Here is a 22,434-nt window from a genome sequence, read left to right on the forward strand (position 1 = left end):
TTACGCCGCACGCAGCAATATTCCAGCTATATGGCGGTGGTCTGTAAATAATCGAGACTTGATTATTTACAGACCGCCATCATGTGGATGGAATATATTTTTTTAATCACTTTATTTCTTTTTGATCTGGGTAGAGCATATAGATGGAATATTGGCAAGAGAGTTGTAAAACTAAACTTTCTGATTGAGGAGCTCGAACTCACCTGGTTGGAACCGGGGATTGAGTTTCAGCTTAAGGTTTCTCTGCTCAAAAAACTTGAAGACAGTAAAGAACAGCATGTTGTCTTCTGAGTGCATGGCTGTCTCCAGGAACTTGCGGGCTGACACTGTGTCCTGGATTCCCACGCTCCGGATAAACCTGACATGAACACCAGTTATTAATCAGTTGTATATACACCTTACATGGAACACCAGTCACTAATCTGTTGTACATACATTCGAAGGGGCGGTGGGGTAGCCTAATGGTTAAAACGTTTGCTTGTCATGCAGAAGATCCAAGTTCTATTCCCCACATGGGTACAATGAGAGAAGCCCATTGCTGGTATGTTGCTAAAAGTGGTGTAAATGAATTCTCACTCACATAACCTCACATGGAACACCAACCATTAATCTGGAACAACAGCCACTAACCTGTTGCACATACACCTTACATAGAGCACCAACCATAAATCTGTTGTACATACACCTTACATAGAATACCAGCCATTAATCTGTTGTACATACACCTTACATAGAACACCAACCATTAGTCTGTTGTACCAGCACCTTACATAGAACACCAACCATTAATCTGTTGTACAAGCACCTTACATAGAACACCAACCATTCATCTGTACATACACCTTACATAGAACACCAACCATTCATCTGTTGTACAAGCACCTTACATAGAACACCAACCATTCATCTGTTGTACACACACCTTACATAGAAACACCAACCATTAATCTGTTGTACAAGCACCTTACATAGAACACCAACCATTCATCTGTTGTACATACACCTTACATAGAACACCAAATACTTCATCTGTTGTACAAGCACCTTACATAGAACACCAACCATTAATCTGTTGTACATACACCTTACATAGAACACCAGCCATTAATCTGTTGTACAAGCACCTTACACAGAACACCAACCATTCATCTGTTGTACAAGCACCTTACATAGAACACCAACCATTCATCTGTTGTACAAGCACCTTACATAGAACACCAACCATTCATCTGTTGTACATACACCATACATAGAACACCAACCATTCATCTGTTGTACAAGCACCTTACATAGAACACCAACCATTAATCTGTTGTACAAGCACCTTACATAGAACACCAACCATTAATCTGTTGTACATACACCTTACATAGAACACCAACCATTCATCTGTTGTACATACACCTTACATAGAACACCAACCATTCATCTGTTGTACCAGCACCTTACATAGAACACCAACCATTCATCTGTTGTACAAGCACCTTACATAGAACACCAACCATTCATCTGTTGTACAAACACCTTACATAGAACACCAACCATTAATCTGTTGTACAAGCACCTTACATAGAACACCAACCATTCATCTGTACATACACCTTACATAGAACACCAACCATTCATCTGTTGTACATACACCTTACATAGAACACCAACCATTCATCTGTTGTACAAGCACCTTACATAGAACACCAACCATTCATCTGTTGTACAAGCACCTTACATAGAACACCAACCATTCATCTGTACATACACCTTACATAGAACACCAACCATTCATCTGTTGTACATACACCTTACATAGAAAACCAACCATTCATCTGTTGTACATACACCTTACATAGAACACCAACCATTCATCTGTTGTACATACACCTTACATAGAACACCAACCATTCATCTGTTGTACATACACCTTACATAGAATACCAACCATTAATCTGTTGTACAAGCACCTTATATATAACACCAACCATTCATCTGTTGTACATACACCTTACAAAGAACACCAACCATTCATCTGTTGTACAAGCACCTTACATAGAACACCAACCATTAATCTGTACATACACCTTACATAGAACACCAACCATTCATCTGTTGTACATACACCTTACATAGAACACCAACCATTAGTCTGTTGTACATACACCTTACAAAGAACACCAACCATTAATCTGTTGTACAAGCACCTTACATAGAACACCAACCATTCATCTGTACATACACCTTACATAGAACACCAACCATTCATCTGTTGTACATACACCTTACATAGAACACCAACCATTCATCTGTTGTACAAGCACCTTACAAAGAACACCAACCATTCATCTGTTGTACAAGCACCTTACATAGAACACCAACCATTCATCTGTTGTACATACACCTTACATAGAAAACCAACCATTCATCTGTTGTACATACACCTTACATAGAACACCAACCATTAGTCTGTTGTACATACACCTTACAAAGAACACCAACCATTAATCTGTTGTACAAGCACCTTACATAGAACACCAACCATTAATCTGTACATACACCTTACATAGAACACCAACCATTCATCTGTTGTACATACACCTTACATAGAACACCAACCATTAGTCTGTTGTACAAGCACCTTACAAAGAACACCAACCATTCATCTGTACATACACCTTACATAGAACACCAACCATTCATCTGTTGTACATACACCTTACATAGAACACCAACCATTAGTCTGTTGTACAAGCACCTTACAAAGAACACCAACCATTCATCTGTACATACACCTTACATAGAACACCAACCATTCATCTGTTGTACATACACCTTACAAAGAACACCAACCATTCATCTGTTGTACAAGCACCTTACATAGAACACCAACCATTCATCTGTTGTACAAGCACCTTACATAGAACACCAACCATTCATCTGTTGTACATACACCTTACATAGAACACCAACCATTCATCTGTACATACACCTTACATAGAACACCAACCATTCATCTGTTGTACATACACCTTACATAGAACACCAACCATTCATCTGTTGTACATACACCTTACAAAGAACACCAACCATTCATCTGTTGTACAAGCACCTTACATAGAACACCAACCATTCATCTGTACATACACCTTACATAGAACACCAACCATTCATCTGTTGTACATACACCTTACATAGAACACCAACCATTCATCTGTTGTACATACACCTTACAAAGAACACCAACCATTCATCTGTTGTACAAGCACCTTACATAGAACACCAACCATTAATCTGTACATACACCTTACATAGAACACCAACCATTCATCTGTTGTACATACACCTTACAAAGAACACCAACCATTCATCTGTTGTACAAGCACCTTACATAGAACACCAACCATTCATATGTACATACACCTTACATAGAACACCAACCATTCATCTGTTGTACATACACCTTACATAGAACACCAACCATTCATCTGTTGTACATACACCTTACAAAGAACACCAACCATTAATCTGTTGTACAAGCACCTTACATAGAACACCAACCATTAATCTGTACATACACCTTACATAGAACACCAACCATTCATCTGTTGTACATACACCTTACATAGAACACCAACCATTAGTCTGTTGTACAAGCACCTTACAAAGAACACCAACCATTCATCTGTTGTACAAGCACCTTACATAGAACACCAACCATTCATCTGTACATACACCTTACATAGAACACCAACCATTCATCTGTTGTACATACACCTTACAAAGAACACCAACCATTCATCTGTTGTACAAGCACCTTACAAAGAACACCAACCATTCATCTGTTGTACAAGCACCTTACATAGAACACCAACCATTCATCTGTTGTACATACACCTTACATAGAACACCAACCATTCATCTGTACATACACCTTACATAGAACACCAACCATTGATCTGTTGTACATACACCTTACAAAGAACACCAACCATTCATCTGTTGTACAAGCACCTTACATAGAACACCAACCATTCATCTGTACATACACCTTACATAGAACACCAACCATTCATCTGTTGTACATACACCTTACATAGAACACCAACCATTCATCTGTTGTACATACACCTTACAAAGAACACCAACCATTAATCTGTTGTACAAGCACCTTACATAGAACACCAACCATTAATCTGTACATACACCTTACATAGAACACCAACCATTCATCTGTTGTACAGACACCTTACATAGAACACCAACCATTAGTCTGTTGTACATACACCTTACAAAGAACACCAACCATTCATCTGTTGTACAAGCACCTTACATAGAACACCAACCATTCATCTGTACATACACCTTACATAGAACACCAACCATTCATCTGTTGTACATACACCTTACAAAGAACACCAACCATTCATCTGTTGTACAAGCACCTTACAAAGAACACCAACCATTCATCTGTTGTACAAGCACCTTACATAGAACACCAACCATTCATCTGTTGTACATACACCTTACATAGAACACCAACCATTCATCTGTACATACACCTTACATAGAACACCAACCATTCATCTGTTGTACATACACCTTACATAGAACACCAACCATTCATCTGTTGTACAAGCACCTTACAAAGAACACCAACCATTCATCTGTTGTACAAGCACCTTACATAGAACACCAACCATTCATCTGTTGTACATACACCTTACATAGAACACCAACCATTCATCTGTTGTACATACACCTTACAAAGAACACCAACCATTCATCTGTTGTACAAGCACCTTACATAGAACACCAACCATTCATCTGTACATACACCTTACATAGAACACCAACCATTCATCTGTTGTACATACACCTTACAAAGAACACCAACCATTCATCTGTTGTACAAGCACCTTACATAGAACACCAACCATTCATATGTACATACACCTTACATAGAACACCAACCATTCATCTGTTGTACATACACCTTACATAGAACACCAACCATTCATCTGTTGTACATACACCTTACAAAGAACACCAACCATTAATCTGTTGTACAAGCACCTTACATAGAACACCAACCATTAATCTGTACATACACCTTACATAGAACACCAACCATTAGTCTGTTGTACAAGCACCTTACAAAGAACACCAACCATTCATCTGTTGTACAAGCACCTTACATAGAACACCAACCATTCATCTGTACATACACCTTACATAGAACACCAACCATTCATCTGTTGTACATACACCTTACAAAGAACACCAACCATTCATCTGTTGTACAAGCACCTTACAAAGAACACCAACCATTCATCTGTAGTACAAGCACCTTACATAGAACACCAACCATTCATCTGTTGTACATACACCTTACAAAGAACACCAACCATTCATCTGTTGTACAAGCACCTTACATATAACACCAACCATTCATCTGTACATACACCTTACATAGAACACCAACCATTCATCTGTTGTACATACACCTTACATAGAACAGCGACCATTCATCTGTTGTACAAGCACCTTACAAAGAACACCAAACATTCATCTGTTGTACAAGCACCTTACATAGAACACCAACCATTCATCTGTTGTACATACACCTTACATAGAACACCAACCATTCATCTGTTGTACATACACCTTACAAAGAACACCAACCATTCATCTGTTGTACAAGCACCTTACATAGAACACCAACCATTCATATGTACATACACCTTACATAGAACACCAACCATTCATCTGTTGTACATACACCTTACATAGAACACCAACCATTCATCTGTTGTACATACACCTTACAAAGAACACCAACCATTAATCTGTTGTACAAGCACCTTACATAGAACACCAACCATTAATCTGTACATACACCTTACATAGAACACCAACCATTCATCTGTTGTACATACACCTTACATAGAACACCAACCATTAGTCTGTTGTACATACACCTTACAAAGAACACCAACCATTCATCTGTTGTACAAGCACCTTACATAGAACACCAACCATTCATCTGTACATACACCTTACATAGAACACCAACCATTCATCTGTTGTACATACACCTTACAAAGAACACCAACCATTCATCTGTTGTACAAGCACCTTACAAAGAACACCAACCATTCATCTGTTGTACAAGCACCTTACATAGAACACCAACCATTCATCTGTTGTACATACACCTTACATAGAACACCAACCATTCATCTGTACATACACCTTACATAGAACACCAACCATTCATCTGTTGTACATACACCTTACATAGAACACCAACCATTCATCTGTTGTACAAGCACCTTACAAAGAACACCAACCATTCATCTGTTGTACAAGCACCTTACATAGAACACCAACCATTCATCTGTTGTACATACACCTTACATAGAACACCAACCATTCATCTGTTGTACATACACCTTACAAAGAACACCAACCATTCATCTGTTGTACAAGCACCTTACATAGAACACCAACCATTCATCTGTACATACACCTTACATAGAACACCAACCATTCATCTGTTGTACATACACCTTACATAGAACACCAACCATTCATCTGTTGTACATACACCTTACAAAGAACACCAACCATTCATCTGTTGTACAAGCACCTTACATAGAACACCAACCATTAATCTGTACATACACCTTACATAGAACACCAACCATTCATCTGTTGTACATACACCTTACAAAGAACACCAACCATTCATCTGTTGTACAAGCACCTTACATAGAACACCAACCATTCATATGTACATACACCTTACATAGAACACCAACCATGCACCTGTTGTACATACACCTTACAAAGAACACCAACCATTCATCTGTTGTACAAGCACCTTACATAGAACACCAACCATTCATATGTACATACACCTTACATAGAACACCAACCATTCATCTGTTGTACATACACCTTACATAGAACACCAACCATTCATCTGTTGTACATACACCTTACAAAGAACACCAACCATTAATCTGTTGTACAAGCACCTTACATAGAACACCAACCATTAATCTGTACATACACCTTACATAGAACACCAACCATTCATCTGTTGTACATACACCTTACATAGAACACCAACCATTAGTCTGTTGTACATACACCTTACAAAGAACACCAACCATTCATCTGTTGTACAAGCACCTTACATAGAACACCAACCATTCATCTGTACATACACCTTACATAGAACACCAACCATTCATCTGTTGTACATACACCTTACAAAGAACACCAACCATTCATCTGTTGTACAAGCACCTTACAAAGAACACCAACCATTCATCTGTTGTACAAGCACCTTACATAGAACACCAACCATTCATCTGTTGTACATACACCTTACATAGAACACCAACCATTCATCTGTACATACACCTTACATAGAACACCAACCATTCATCTGTTGTACATACACCTTACATAGAACACCAACCATTCATCTGTTGTACAAGCACCTTACAAAGAACACCAACCATTCATCTGTTGTACAAGCACCTTACATAGAACACCAACCATTCATCTGTTGTACATACACCTTACATAGAACACCAACCATTCATCTGTTGTACATACACCTTACAAAGAACACCAACCATTCATCTGTTGTACAAGCACCTTACATAGAACACCAACCATTCATCTGTACATACACCTTACATAGAACACCAACCATTCATCTGTTGTACATACACCTTACATAGAACACCAACCATTCATCTGTTGTACATACACCTTACAAAGAACACCAACCATTCATCTGTTGTACAAGCACCTTACATAGAACACCAACCATTAATCTGTACATACACCTTACATAGAACACCAACCATTCATCTGTTGTACATACACCTTACAAAGAACACCAACCATTCATCTGTTGTACAAGCACCTTACATAGAACACCAACCATTCATATGTACATACACCTTACATAGAACACCAACCATTCATCTGTTGTACATACACCTTACATAGAACACCAACCATTAGTCTGTTGTACAAGCACCTTACAAAGAACACCAACCATTCATCTGTTGTACAAGCACCTTACATAGAACACCAACCATTCATCTGTACATACACCTTACATAGAACACCAACCATTCATCTGTTGTACATACACCTTACAAAGAACACCAACCATTCATCTGTTGTACAAGCACCTTACAAAGAACACCAACCATTCATCTGTTGTACAAGCACCTTACATAGAACACCAACCATTAATCTGTACATACACCTTACATAGAACACCAACCATTCATCTGTACATACACCTTACATAGAACACCAACCATTAATCTGTTGTACATACACCTTACATAGAACACCAACCATTCATCTGTTGTACATACACCTTACATAAAATACCAACCATTCATCTGTTGTACATACACCTTACAAAGAACACCAACCATTAATCTGTTGTACCAGCACCTTACATAGAACACCAACCATTCATCTGTTGTACAAGCACCTTACATAGAACACCAACCATTCATCTGTTGTACATACACCTTACATAGAACACCAACCATTCATCTGTACATACACCTTACATAGAACACCAACCATTCATCTGTTGTACATACACCTTACAAAGAACACCAACCATTCATCTGTTGTACAAGCACCTTACATAGAACACCAACCATTCATCTGTACATACACCTTACATAGAACACCAACCATTCATCTGTTGTACATACACCTTACATAGAACACCAACCATTCATCTGTTGTACATACACCTTACAAAGAACACCAACCATTAATCTGTTGTACAAGCACCTTACATAGAACACCAACCATTAATCTGTACATACACCTTACATAGAACACCAACCATTCATCTGTTGTACATACACCTTACATAGAACACCAACCATTAGTCTGTTGTACATACACCTTACAAAGAACACCAACCATTCATCTGTTGTACAAGCACCTTACATAGAACACCAACCATTCATCTGTACATACACCTTACATAGAACACCAACCATTCATCTGTTGTACATACACCTTACAAAGAACACCAACCATTCATCTGTTGTACAAGCACCTTACAAAGAACACCAACCATTCATCTGTTGTACAAGCACCTTACATAGAACACCAACCATTCATCTGTTGTACATACACCTTACATAGAACACCAACCATTCATCTGTACATACACCTTACATAGAACACCAACCATTCATCTGTTGTACATACACCTTACATAGAACACCAACCATTCATCTGTTGTACAAGCACCTTACAAAGAACACCAACCATTCATCTGTTGTACAAGCACCTTACATAGAACACCAACCATTCATCTGTTGTACATACACCTTACATAGAACACCAACCATTCATCTGTTGTACATACACCTTACAAAGAACACCAACCATTCATCTGTTGTACAAGCACCTTACATAGAACACCAACCATTCATCTGTACATACACCTTACATAGAACACCAACCATTTATCTGTTGTACATACACCTTACAAAGAACACCAACCATTCATCTGTTGTACAAGCACCTTACATAGAACACCAACCATTCATATGTACATACACCTTACATAGAACACCAACCATTCATCTGTTGTACATACACCTTACATAGAACACCAACCATTCATCTGTTGTACATACACCTTACAAAGAACACCAACCATTAATCTGTTGTACAAGCACCTTACATAGAACACCAACCATTAATCTGTACATACACCTTACATAGAACACCAACCATTAGTCTGTTGTACAAGCACCTTACAAAGAACACCAACCATTCATCTGTTGTACAAGCACCTTACATAGAACACCAACCATTCATCTGTACATACACCTTACAAAGAACACCAACCATTCATCTGTTGTACATACACCTTACAAAGAACACCAACCATTCATCTGTTGTACAAGCACCTTACAAAGAACACCAACCATTCATCTGTAGTACAAGCACCTTACATAGAACACCAACCATTCATCTGTTGTACATACACCTTACATAGAACACCAACCATTCATCTGTTGTACATACACCTTACATAGAACACCAACCATTCATCTGTTGTACATACACCTTACAAAGAACACCAACCATTCATCTGTTGTACAAGCACCTTACATATAACACCAACCATTCATCTGTACATACACCTTACATAGAACACCAACCATTCATCTGTTGTACATACACCTTACATAGAACACCAACCATTCATCTGTTGTACAAGCACCTTACAAAGAACACCAAACATTCATCTGTTGTACAAGCACCTTACATAGAACACCAACCATTCATCTGTTGTACATACACCTTACATAGAACACCAACCATTCATCTGTTGTACATACACCTTACAAAGAACACCAACCATTCATCTGTTGTACAAGCACCTTACATAGAACACCAACCATTCATATGTACATACACCTTACATAGAACACCAACCATTCATCTGTTGTACATACACCTTACATAGAACACCAACCATTCATCTGTTGTACATACACCTTACAAAGAACACCAACCATTAATCTGTTGTACAAGCACCTTACATAGAACACCAACCATTAATCTGTACATACACCTTACATAGAACACCAACCATTCATCTGTTGTACATACACCTTACATAGAACACCAACCATTAGTCTGTTGTACATACACCTTACAAAGAACACCAACCATTCATCTGTTGTACAAGCACCTTACATAGAACACCAACCATTCATCTGTACATACACCTTACATAGAACACCAACCATTCATCTGTTGTACATACACCTTACAAAGAACACCAACCATTCATCTGTTGTACAAGCACCTTACAAAGAACACCAACCATTCATCTGTTGTACAAGCACCTTACATAGAACACCAACCATTCATCTGTTGTACATACACCTTACATAGAACACCAACCATTCATCTGTACATACACCTTACATAGAACACCAACCATTCATCTGTTGTACATACACCTTACATAGAACACCAACCATTCATCTGTTGTACAAGCACCTTACAAAGAACACCAACCATTCATCTGTTGTACAAGCACCTTACATAGAACACCAACCATTCATCTGTTGTACATACACCTTACATAGAACACCAACCATTCATCTGTTGTACATACACCTTACAAAGAACACCAACCATTCATCTGTTGTACAAGCACCTTACATAGAACACCAACCATTCATCTGTACATACACCTTACATAGAACACCAACCATTCATCTGTTGTACATACACCTTACATAGAACACCAACCATTCATCTGTTGTACATACACCTTACAAAGAACACCAACCATTCATCTGTTGTACAAGCACCTTACATAGAACACCAACCATTAATCTGTACATACACCTTACATAGAACACCAACCATTCATCTGTTGTACATACACCTTACAAAGAACACCAACCATTCATCTGTTGTACAAGCACCTTACATAGAACACCAACCATTCATATGTACATACACCTTACATAGAACACCAACCATTCATCTGTTGTACATACACCTTACATAGAACACCAACCATTAGTCTGTTGTACAAGCACCTTACAAAGAACACCAACCATTCATCTGTTGTACAAGCACCTTACATAGAACACCAACCATTCATCTGTACATACACCTTACATAGAACACCAACCATTCATCTGTTGTACATACACCTTACAAAGAACACCAACCATTCATCTGTTGTACAAGCACCTTACAAAGAACACCAACCATTCATCTGTTGTACAAGCACCTTACATAGAACACCAACCATTAATCTGTACATACACCTTACATAGAACACCAACCATTCATCTGTTGTACATACACCTTACATAGAACACCAACCATTAGTCTGTTGTACATACACCTTACAAAGAACACCAACCATTCATCTGTTGTACAAGCACCTTACATAGAACACCAACCATTCATCTGTACATACACCTTACATAGAACACCAACCATTCATCTGTTGTACATACACCTTACAAAGAACACCAACCATTCATCTGTTGTACAAGCACCTTACAAAGAACACCAACCATTCATCTGTTGTACAAGCACCTTACATAGAACACCAACCATTCATCTGTTGTACATACACCTTACATAGAACACCAACCATTCATCTGTACATACACCTTACATAGAACACCAACCATTCATCTGTTGTACATACACCTTACATAGAACACCAACCATTCATCTGTTGTACAAGCACCTTACAAAGAACACCAACCATTCATCTGTTGTACAAGCACCTTACATAGAACACCAACCATTCATCTGTTGTACATACACCTTACATAGAACACCAACCATTCATCTGTTGTACATACACCTTACAAAGAACACCAACCATTCATCTGTTGTACAAGCACCTTACATAGAACACCAACCATTCATCTGTACATACACCTTACATAGAACACCAACCATTCATCTGTTGTACATACACCTTACATAGAACACCAACCATTCATCTGTTGTACATACACCTTACAAAGAACACCAACCATTCATCTGTTGTACAAGCACCTTACATAGAACACCAACCATTAATCTGTACATACACCTTACATAGAACACCAACCATTCATCTGTTGTACATACACCTTACAAAGAACACCAACCATTCATCTGTTGTACAAGCACCTTACATAGAACACCAACCATTCATATGTACATACACCTTACATAGAACACCAACCATTCATCTGTTGTACATACACCTTACATAGAACACCAACCATTAGTCTGTTGTACAAGCACCTTACAAAGAACACCAACCATTCATCTGTTGTACAAGCACCTTACATAGAACACCAACCATTCATCTGTACATACACCTTACATAGAACACCAACCATTCATCTGTTGTACATACACCTTACAAAGAACACCAACCATTCATCTGTTGTACAAGCACCTTACAAAGAACACCAACCATTCATCTGTTGTACAAGCACCTTACATAGAACACCAACCATTAATCTGTACATACACCTTACATAGAACACCAACCATTCATCTGTACATACACCTTACATAGAACACCAACCATTAATCTGTTGTACATACACCTTACATAGAACACCAACCATTCATCTGTTGTACATACACCTTACATAGAATACCAAGCATTCATCTGTTGTACATACACCTTACAAAGAACACCAACCATTAATCTGTTGTACCAGCACCTTACATAGAACACCAACCATTCATCTGTACATACACCTTACATAGAACACCAACCATTAATCTGTACATACACCTTACATAGAACACCAACCATTCATCTGTACATACACCTTACATAGAACACCAACCATTCATCTGTACATACACCTGACATGGACACCAAACATTAATCTGTGGTGACACGCTACCACCACCTAATCAAGTGAGATGTTAGTGCCCCTTCCCAAGTGAAAGAGTAGCGCAGCCTACCTGAGAGCTGGCAGGAGCTGCTGTTTGGACAACAGGACCTCTATGATCTCCTCATTGGCTGTCTGAAGTCTCTGTAACATACATGTTACACTGTATACAATTGTTCTGACATTAAAGTTCCTTTCAACAATCACCAACAAACAATGTGTCTTAAGAACAACTCAGGTCTTCACAAGGCTGCACCACACATCAGCATACAGAACAAAAGTGTTCAGGAGTTGTTTGAGGTTGATAGGGAAGTTTATTTCTTGCTTTCTCATGCAACATTCCATCTGCATGAAGACAGTCCACAAATACTCAAGTGTGGCCCAAACAGTCTGGCAGTTTGCTGCTGTTACTTAAAGGTATTACATGATATTCCTGGGATGCAGGGCGTGTCCCTTGTTGCTGTGGAGGTGTTCAGGTAAAACACAGTAACACAAGCATGGGAACTGACCTTGAGCATGTCCAGAGCTAGTTGGTGAGCTGGCTGATACACGCTCTCTAGTGACAGCATCAGACAAGCCTGCAACAGAAGGCGATATATGAGTATGTACTTCTGTATCGGTTACTCTGCCTGATGTATACCATGTCTGTTAAATGTACTGGCGCAGCAGGGTTACAACAGCTGCCTCTTCATGCTGCACTAACGTGAATGCTCAGGAGAATTTCAACAACCTTCACTTCGAATGAATCACATTAGACAACTGATGAGTGATTGGTCTCACCCGCTGCATGGACTTACCAGGGGTTGTGACAGACAAAGAGATAGGAATCACCCACAGTTTACTCACAAGCATTTTTTACTCACCAAGAGACAGGGCTCACCCAGAGATAAGGATCACCCACAGGAGGGGCTCACCTATAGATAGGACTCACCCAGAGATAGGACTCACATGGAGACAGGACTCACCAAGAGAATGAACTCACCAGGAGAGACAGCACTCACCAGGGGTTTGGAGTCACTGAGGACATGGTACTGAAGAAACTGGTGCAGCTGGTAGAAGCAGTTGTTGTGGACGAGGATGTTGATGATCAGCTCGTACAGGTAGTGCTGCAGGTATATCATACATTCCCGCTGAGACTTACTTGCTGGGTTTTCTACCAGGACATTGGTAGTAGATTGTAATAAACTGAGAGACATCATGTGTAACATTCTTCATAGAAATGGAGTTAATGAAATAGAAATTTTGTACAACAAAGTATTTACTAGTAAGTGTGAGTATGTAGTAGGTGCCTACCTGCACTGGAATGTTGAACTGGTTCAGAGACCGGATGTACTCTATGAGAACTGCCACCATGAACTTGTACTTGATGTCCTAAGCCAACAAACATGAAAATATGCACAAATATCCAAAACACATGTAGTCAATGACTATGGTGAATAAACAACAAATATATACTATTATGCTCAGAAAATATAAATGTAATATGTTTCATGATTAATAACATAATATGACTTTGGTAAATAAAGATGTGCAATAGACATCCTTAGTAAACAAACATGTAAGACATGACTTCTTTGGTAAACAAGTATGTAATTTGTAAATTTGTACTTAATGTCAACTGGAAATACATGTCCTTGATAGGTGTACTTGAACATAAAGCGATAGTCGACATGCATTTGTTTTTCATAGATACACTGTACAAGAAGCCCTCACAATGCTATACTGTATCTGAGGTCGGTCCCTGCCAGACACTCCCTCACCTTGCAGTCTTCGATCACCGAGAAGACATGTGTGTACATGTCAGACTGATCAATAATCACCTTCCTCTTCCACATATTGGTCATGGCCGTGCTGGAGATCTCCCCTGCCTGGGGACAGACAGGTCTGTGTGGATAACCTCATTTATCTCTTCAACAATCTTTGAGCCCAATGCTCATGCATTTTGCAATCACAAAAAGAAACATTTAGTCAGGTTAAGATTAACAACTAGAAAGACCTTAGGAAGATCAAATATGACAAATAATGTAACAAACTATCAAAGACATTTAAAAAAGGTCAAACTTTCATAACACAAATAATAACAAACTGATTAGATAGAAAATGGAAATGATTATGAATGTTGCTTGCTTAGAACCTCTCTGTGCAGCAACCCAGTAAAGTCACTCCATGTTACAAGCAGCTGACAGACCACACACTGCCTGTGACTCCATGTCCCGATATGAACTTCTACATGCAATGGTATAGTACAAACACCCAGTAATGTCACTCCATGTTACAAGAAATTAACAGACCATAGCTTGTGATTCCACATCCCGATACGCCTTGTAGACCTGGTTCAGCATGTCGTACACCTGAGAGATAGTGTGTAAATTTGCCTGTTGACCTGGGACCAACATCTGGCGACACACGGACAGGATCACCATCTTGCTCTCCTGGCGACACAGCAAGAACTGGATCAACTTGCACTGGAACAAAGCGAGATCAACACTGGAACAATTCAGGATCAACACTGGAACAACACATGAATATCAAGGTAGATCACTTTATCACCGAGGTAGATCACATGATCACTGATGTAAATTACTGGATCTACTATTTATAGAACCTTTCCACCTTTATTAATATAAAAACTACTTTTCACTACAATACAAATACTTTTTGCCAAACATCAAAAGACTATATTGTCTGTTTGCAAAACATCAAAAGACTACTATAGACCTGTTTTCCAAACATCAAAAGAAGATTTAAGTCTCAGAATTTTATTCAGCACAGGACTATTGTTCAACAAATGATCACAGATTCAAACTGTCATTATTGGTTTGTATTACAAGGGGGTAACTGCAGCAGTTGGAACAGTGAAACAAATGCATGTGTGGTATGTGATGAGAGTTAACTTAGACCAACACAACATGTTTTCAGTGTTGCATTCAATGTGCACACCCCCTTATAATACAAACAAATAAAGTGATTTGAACTTATGATCATTTGTTAAACAACTTTTATCCTAAGTTCATTAAAATTTTGAGATTTAGATGTTTAGTTGCCAAGGTAAAATTATGAGAATTCACAATCCTAATTTCACTGTATTCAATTTACATTTTTGTTTAAAGTGATATTCATTGGCATGTTTTCACGGCAAACAGACTATAAACACTATCTTCGAGGTTAAGATTGAAAAGGGAGACAACTCTGTACCAACCTTGTCGGGCAGCATGGTGACCAATGGCTCCAGATGAAGCTTGATATACCACAGGCAACCTGTCACAGTGGAATAGGATATATATCACACAGGCAACCTGTCACAGTGGAATAGGATATATATCACACAGGCAACCTGTCACAGTGGAATAGGATATATATCACACAGGCGACCTGTTACAGTGGAATAGGATATATATCACACAGGCGACCTGTCACAGTGGAATAGGATATATATCACACAGGCGACCTGTCACAGTGGAATAGGATATATATCACACAGGCGACCTGTCACAGGGGAATAGGATATGTATCACACAGGCGACCTGTTATAGTGGAATAGGATACATATCACACAGGCGACCTGTTACAGTGGAATAGGATATATATCACACAGGCGACCTGTCACAGTGAAATAGGATATGTATCGCACAGGCGACCTGTCACAGTGGAATAGGATATGTATCGCACAGGCGACCTGTTACAGTGGAATAGGATATATATCGCACAGGCGACCTGTCACAGTGGAATAGGATATGTATCGCACAGGCGACCTGTTATAGTGGAATAGGATATATATCACACAGGCAACCTGTTACAGTGGAATAGTACATGTATCGCACAGGCAACCTGTTGCAATGGAATAGGATATATACCACACAGGCGACCTGTCACAGTGGAATAGGATATATATCACACAGGCGACCTGTTATAGTGGAATAGGATATATATCACACAGGCAACCTGTTATAGTGGAATAGGATATGTATCACACAGGCGACCTGTCACAGTGGAATAGGATATATATCACACAGGCGACCTGTCACAGTGGAATAGGATATATATCACACAGGCAACCTGTTACAGTGGAATAGGATATATATCACACAGGCAACCTGTTATAGTGGAATAGGATATATATCACACAGGCGACCTGTCACAGTGGAATAGGATATATATCACACAGGCGACCTGTCACAGTGGAATAGGATATATATCACACAGGCGACCTGTTATAGTGGAATAGGATATATATCACACAGGCGACCTGTTATAGTGGAATAGGATATATATCACACAGGCGACCTGTTATAGTGGAATAGGATATATATCACACAGGCGACCTGTTATAGTGGAATAGGATATATATCACACAGGCGACCTGTTATAGTGGAATAGGATACATATCACACAGGCGACCTGTTACAGTGGAATAGGATATCTATCACACAGGCGACCTGTTACAGTGAAATAGGATATGTATCGCACAGGCGACCTGTTACAGTGGAATAGGATATGTATCGCACAGGCAACCTGTTACAGTGGAATAGGATATATATCACACAGGCGACCTGTTATAGTGGAATAGGATATATATCACACAGGCGACCTGTTACAGTGAAATAGGATATGTATCGCACAGGCGACCTGTTGCAGTGGAATAGGATATGTATCGCACAGGCGACCTGTCACAGTGGAATAGGATATATATCGCACAGGCGACCTGTCACAGTGGAATAGGATATGTATCGCACAGGCGACCTGTCACAGTGGAATAGGATATATATCACACAGGCGACCTGTTACAGTGGAATAGTATATGTATCGCACAGGCAACCTGTCACAGTGGAATAGGATATAATAATCAATAATAAAGTGTATTACTCTAAAAGATATCACCGGCCAAATCCTACAGAACACAACCACTACCTGGTGTACATATTTGAACACTCATTAGTACTCTTCCTTTCTTTGGTTACAAGATCTTCAAATACTGGTCTTCCCCACTACCCAACACCCTCCATACTTACCTAGCTTGGCATCGATAACGACATCTGGCTGGAACACAATCCAGTTGGCTGAATCTATACATGTTAAGGTGTGATAAGACAAGACATATCTGTCTAGACTGCCAGAGCTTAAAGTGAGTGAGCGTGTTAAGTTTTACGACGCACTCAAGAATATTCCAGCTAAATCGTGTCGGTCTGTAAATAATTGAGTCTGGAACAGACAAACAAGTGATCAAGAGAATGAGCACTGATCTGCACAAATGGGAACCAATGACATGTGTCAACCAACGCAGCAAACCTGACTATCTGATCCCGTTAGACGGCTCTTACGACACGTATAGTCGCCTTTGTGGCAAGCATGGGTTTCTAAAGACCTATTCTACCCCGGATCTTCAAACAGTCATCAGTGCTTAAAGTGATTCTCACAAGTACTTACCTCACCTAAGAGACCACTAGCTAGGGAAATGCTGAAGCATGTTTCTGACACAATGAATGATCACACCAAGACATCAAGACGATGACCCTTTGCAAATCCCGGGTGTTTGGGGGGGGTATAGTCTAGGCTGGAGAGGAATACTTTGTCCAGTATAAATTGGGCTAGCCTATAATTTACTCTGGGGTATAATCTGATGTTGGGGTATTCTGGGCTGCTACACTGCTTTAGGCTGCCCATTGCACAACCACCTATTTACATGATGTTAGACATATTTAAGGTTAATTGGTGACCAAAAGAAGAAAGTGTCATGATAAAAAGAGACAGTAGCATTTTTGAGTATGTTCATTAAGTTTATCTACACATGTATCCATTAAGAAAAGATGAAATCAATGCCCGCAATGAAGACAAATGATGCCACGCACTACACTAATGTATTGAGTCCGTAACTAAGGAACTTGCACACATGATCATTGCTCCTTGATAGCCCCTGGATTTGTTCCATATGGAACAAATATCCTAGGAACTATCCTTTTTCCCTTTTCATTTCCAACAAACAAAACCCTGATTTAGACACACTAGGATGTGTGGGGAAGTTCCTATTTTCCCGGAATAAATTCTGTGTAAGAAGAACAAAATAATTGTTCTACATGCACTATTACAGGAACAAATATTAGAAAAAAAAGTTCCTATGGCACCAAATGGGGGAACCATTTGTGTGACGTGGGGTAACGACGACACCATGTGAGGCATGAGTCAACGACTACACCCTGTGTGATGTGGGCAACGACCACACCGTGTGTGACATGTGGCAACGACTACACCCTGTGTGGCATGAGTCAACGACTACACCCTGTGTGATGTGGGCAATGACCACACCGTGTGTGACATGTGGCAACGACTAAATCCTGTGTGATGTGGGCAACGACTCCACCATGTGTGATGTGGGCAACGACTAAACCCTGTGTGATGTGGGCAACGACTCCACCATGTGTGATGTGGGCAACGACTACACCCTGTGTGATGTGGGCAACGAGTAAACCCTGTGTGATGTGGGGCAACGACTACACCCTGTGTGATGTGGGCAACAACTACACCTTGTGTGATGTGGGCAACGACTACACACTGTGTGATGTGGGTCAACAACTATGCCATTATGTCATGTGATGTAGGTCAAGGATACAGAGTTCACACAGGTACTCCGTCTTCTCTGTGCCAGCTGCCGTCAGATTCAGTGCTGCAGAAAACATTAGTCCTATATACAACATACCTAAAAAAACCTGTCATGTCTGTGTTACTGATGTCTCTCAAAACACTGACTGGACTTTATTTCTGAGAATTAGTGTCAGAATCTAGTCCATGTTAAATTTCACAGATAGAGATATATAAAGAAATGTTCCAACGTTCATTTACAGGATCATACACACTGATGTACATCACAGTATATTGTAATTATTGCCCTTCCTTCCACTGTTCAAAATGCATAAAATAACCATCAACATTTGTAGACAACCTGCCGGTACTGATCCACAGAAAACCAGTTGTGCAGATCAACCATCCACAGATAATGCACTAGGGCATTATGGGATGTGTTTTCGTCAACACCAAGAAAATACCTACGCTAACTGAGATTGAAAACCACTAACAGTAAACACATGGATCAGTATCGGGCTGTTGGTTTCATCTGCAGATTTAACATACTGATGCAGCTGAGCACAGCTGAATAGTTTTGATATGACGAAATCAAAACAAAATATTCAGAAACAGTCAATTCTTTACTCACAGGGAAGAAGCAGCTTGAAAGGCTTAATTGGCAGGGGAGACAACACTGGGAAGTGATATTTGACGAAGCCGTCAGAGTCTCCCTCCATCTTGATGTCAAATATCATTGATGTCTGGAACGGCAGGACAACACTCTCTCACATCATTAACTGTAACCATCTTGATGCTGTCTGTGTATGGATGACATAGTTGTGTCTGTGTAGGATATAGTTGTGTCTGTGTAGGACATAGTCATGTCTGTGTAGGACATAGTCGTGTCCGTGTAGAATATAGTTGTGTCCGTGTAGAATATAGTTGTGTCTGTGTTGGACATAGTTGTGTTTGTGTAGAACATAGTTGTGTCTGTGTAGGACATAGTTGTGTCTGTGTAGAACAAAGTTGTGTCTGTGTAGGACATAGTTGTGCCTGTGTAGGACATAGTTGTGTCTGTGTAGGACATGGTTGTATCTGTGTAAGACATAGTTTTGTGAGTGTATGACATGGTTGTGTCTGTGCAGGACATGGTTGTGTGTGTGTGTACGGCATGGTTGTGTCTGTGAAGGACATGGTTGTGTGTGTGTGTACGGCATGGTTGTGTCTGTGAAGGACATGGTTGTGTGTGTGTGTACGGCATGGTTGTGTCTGTGTAGGACATGGTTGTGTGTGTGTGTACGGCATGGTTGTGTCTGTGTAGGACATGGTTGTGTGTGTGTGTACGGCATGGTTGTGTCTGTGTAGGACATGGTTGTGTGTGTGTGTACGGCATGGTTGTGTCTGTGAAGGACATGGTTGTGTGTGTGTGTACGGCATGGTTGTGTCTGTGAAGGACATGGTTGTGTCTGTGAAGGACATGGTTGTGTGTGTGTGAAGGACATGGTTGTGTCTGTGAAGGACATGGTTGTGTGTGTGTGTACGGCATGGTTGTGTCTGTGAAGGACATGGTTGTGTCTGTGAAGGACATGGTTGTGCGTGTGTGTACGGCATGGTTGTGTCTGTGAAGGACATGGTTGTGTCTGTGAAGGACATGGTTGTGTGTGTGTGTACGGCATGGTTGTGTCTGTGAAGGACATGGTTGTGTCTGTGAAGGACATGGTTGTGTCTGTGAAGGACATGGTTGTGTGTGTGTGTACGGCATGGTTGTGTCTGTGAAGGACATGGTTGTGTCTGTGAAGGACATGGTTGTGTCTGTGAAGGACATGGTTGTGTGTGTGTGTACGGCATGGTTGTGTCTGTGAAGGACATGGTTGTGTGTGTGTGTAGGACATGGTTGTGTCTGTGAAGGACATGGTTGTGTCTGTGAAGGACATGGTTGTGTGAGTGTGTACGGCATGGTTGTGTCTGTGAAGGACATGGTTGTGTCTGTGAAGGACATGGTTGTGTCTGTGAAGGACATGGTTGTGTCTGTGTGTACGGCATGGTTGTGTCTGTGAAGGACATGGTTGTGTCTGTGAAGGACATGGTTGTGTCTGTGAAGGACATGGTTGTGTCTGTGTGTACGGCATGGTTGTGTCTGTGAAGGACATGGTTGTGTGTGTGAAGGACATGGTTGTGTCTGTGAAGGACATGGTTGTGTCTGTGAAGGACATGGTTGTGTCTGTGTACGGCATGGTTGTGTCTGTGAAGGACATGGTTGTGTGTGTGAAGGACATGGTTGTGTCTGTGAAGGACATGGTTGTGTCTGTGAAGGACATGGTTGTGTGTGTGTGAAGGACATGGTTGTGTCTGTGAAGGACATGGTTGTGTGTGAAGGACATGGTTGTGTCTGTGAAGGACATGGTTGTGTGTGTGAAGG

General features: G+C 40.1%; 1 protein-coding gene across 1 annotated transcript in view; it reads right to left on the reverse strand.

Annotated features, from left to right (window-relative positions):
* LOC137292180 (regulator of MON1-CCZ1 complex-like) overlaps window positions 1–22,434 on the reverse strand; it is a 32,923-nt gene that overhangs the window by 2,891 nt on the left and 7,598 nt on the right. Inside the window, exons 12-22 of the mRNA XM_067823742.1 lie at window positions 20,665–20,776; window positions 20,065–20,118; window positions 18,470–18,523; window positions 16,660–16,718; window positions 15,752–15,925; window positions 15,221–15,328; window positions 14,754–14,831; window positions 14,462–14,566; window positions 13,970–14,038; window positions 13,534–13,604; window positions 204–358 (exon numbers count right to left, since the gene is read on the reverse strand). Of these exons, the coding sequence (XP_067679843.1) occupies window positions 204–358; window positions 13,534–13,604; window positions 13,970–14,038; window positions 14,462–14,566; window positions 14,754–14,831; window positions 15,221–15,328; window positions 15,752–15,925; window positions 16,660–16,718; window positions 18,470–18,523; window positions 20,065–20,118; window positions 20,665–20,776 (1,039 nt within the window). The remainder of the gene's footprint in view (window positions 1–203; window positions 359–13,533; window positions 13,605–13,969; window positions 14,039–14,461; window positions 14,567–14,753; window positions 14,832–15,220; window positions 15,329–15,751; window positions 15,926–16,659; window positions 16,719–18,469; window positions 18,524–20,064; window positions 20,119–20,664; window positions 20,777–22,434) is intronic.

The sequence above is a fragment of the Haliotis asinina genome, chromosome 7, assembly GCF_037392515.1.
Source record: "Haliotis asinina isolate JCU_RB_2024 chromosome 7, JCU_Hal_asi_v2, whole genome shotgun sequence".
NCBI classification, from domain to species: Eukaryota; Metazoa; Mollusca; class Gastropoda; order Lepetellida; family Haliotidae; genus Haliotis; species Haliotis asinina.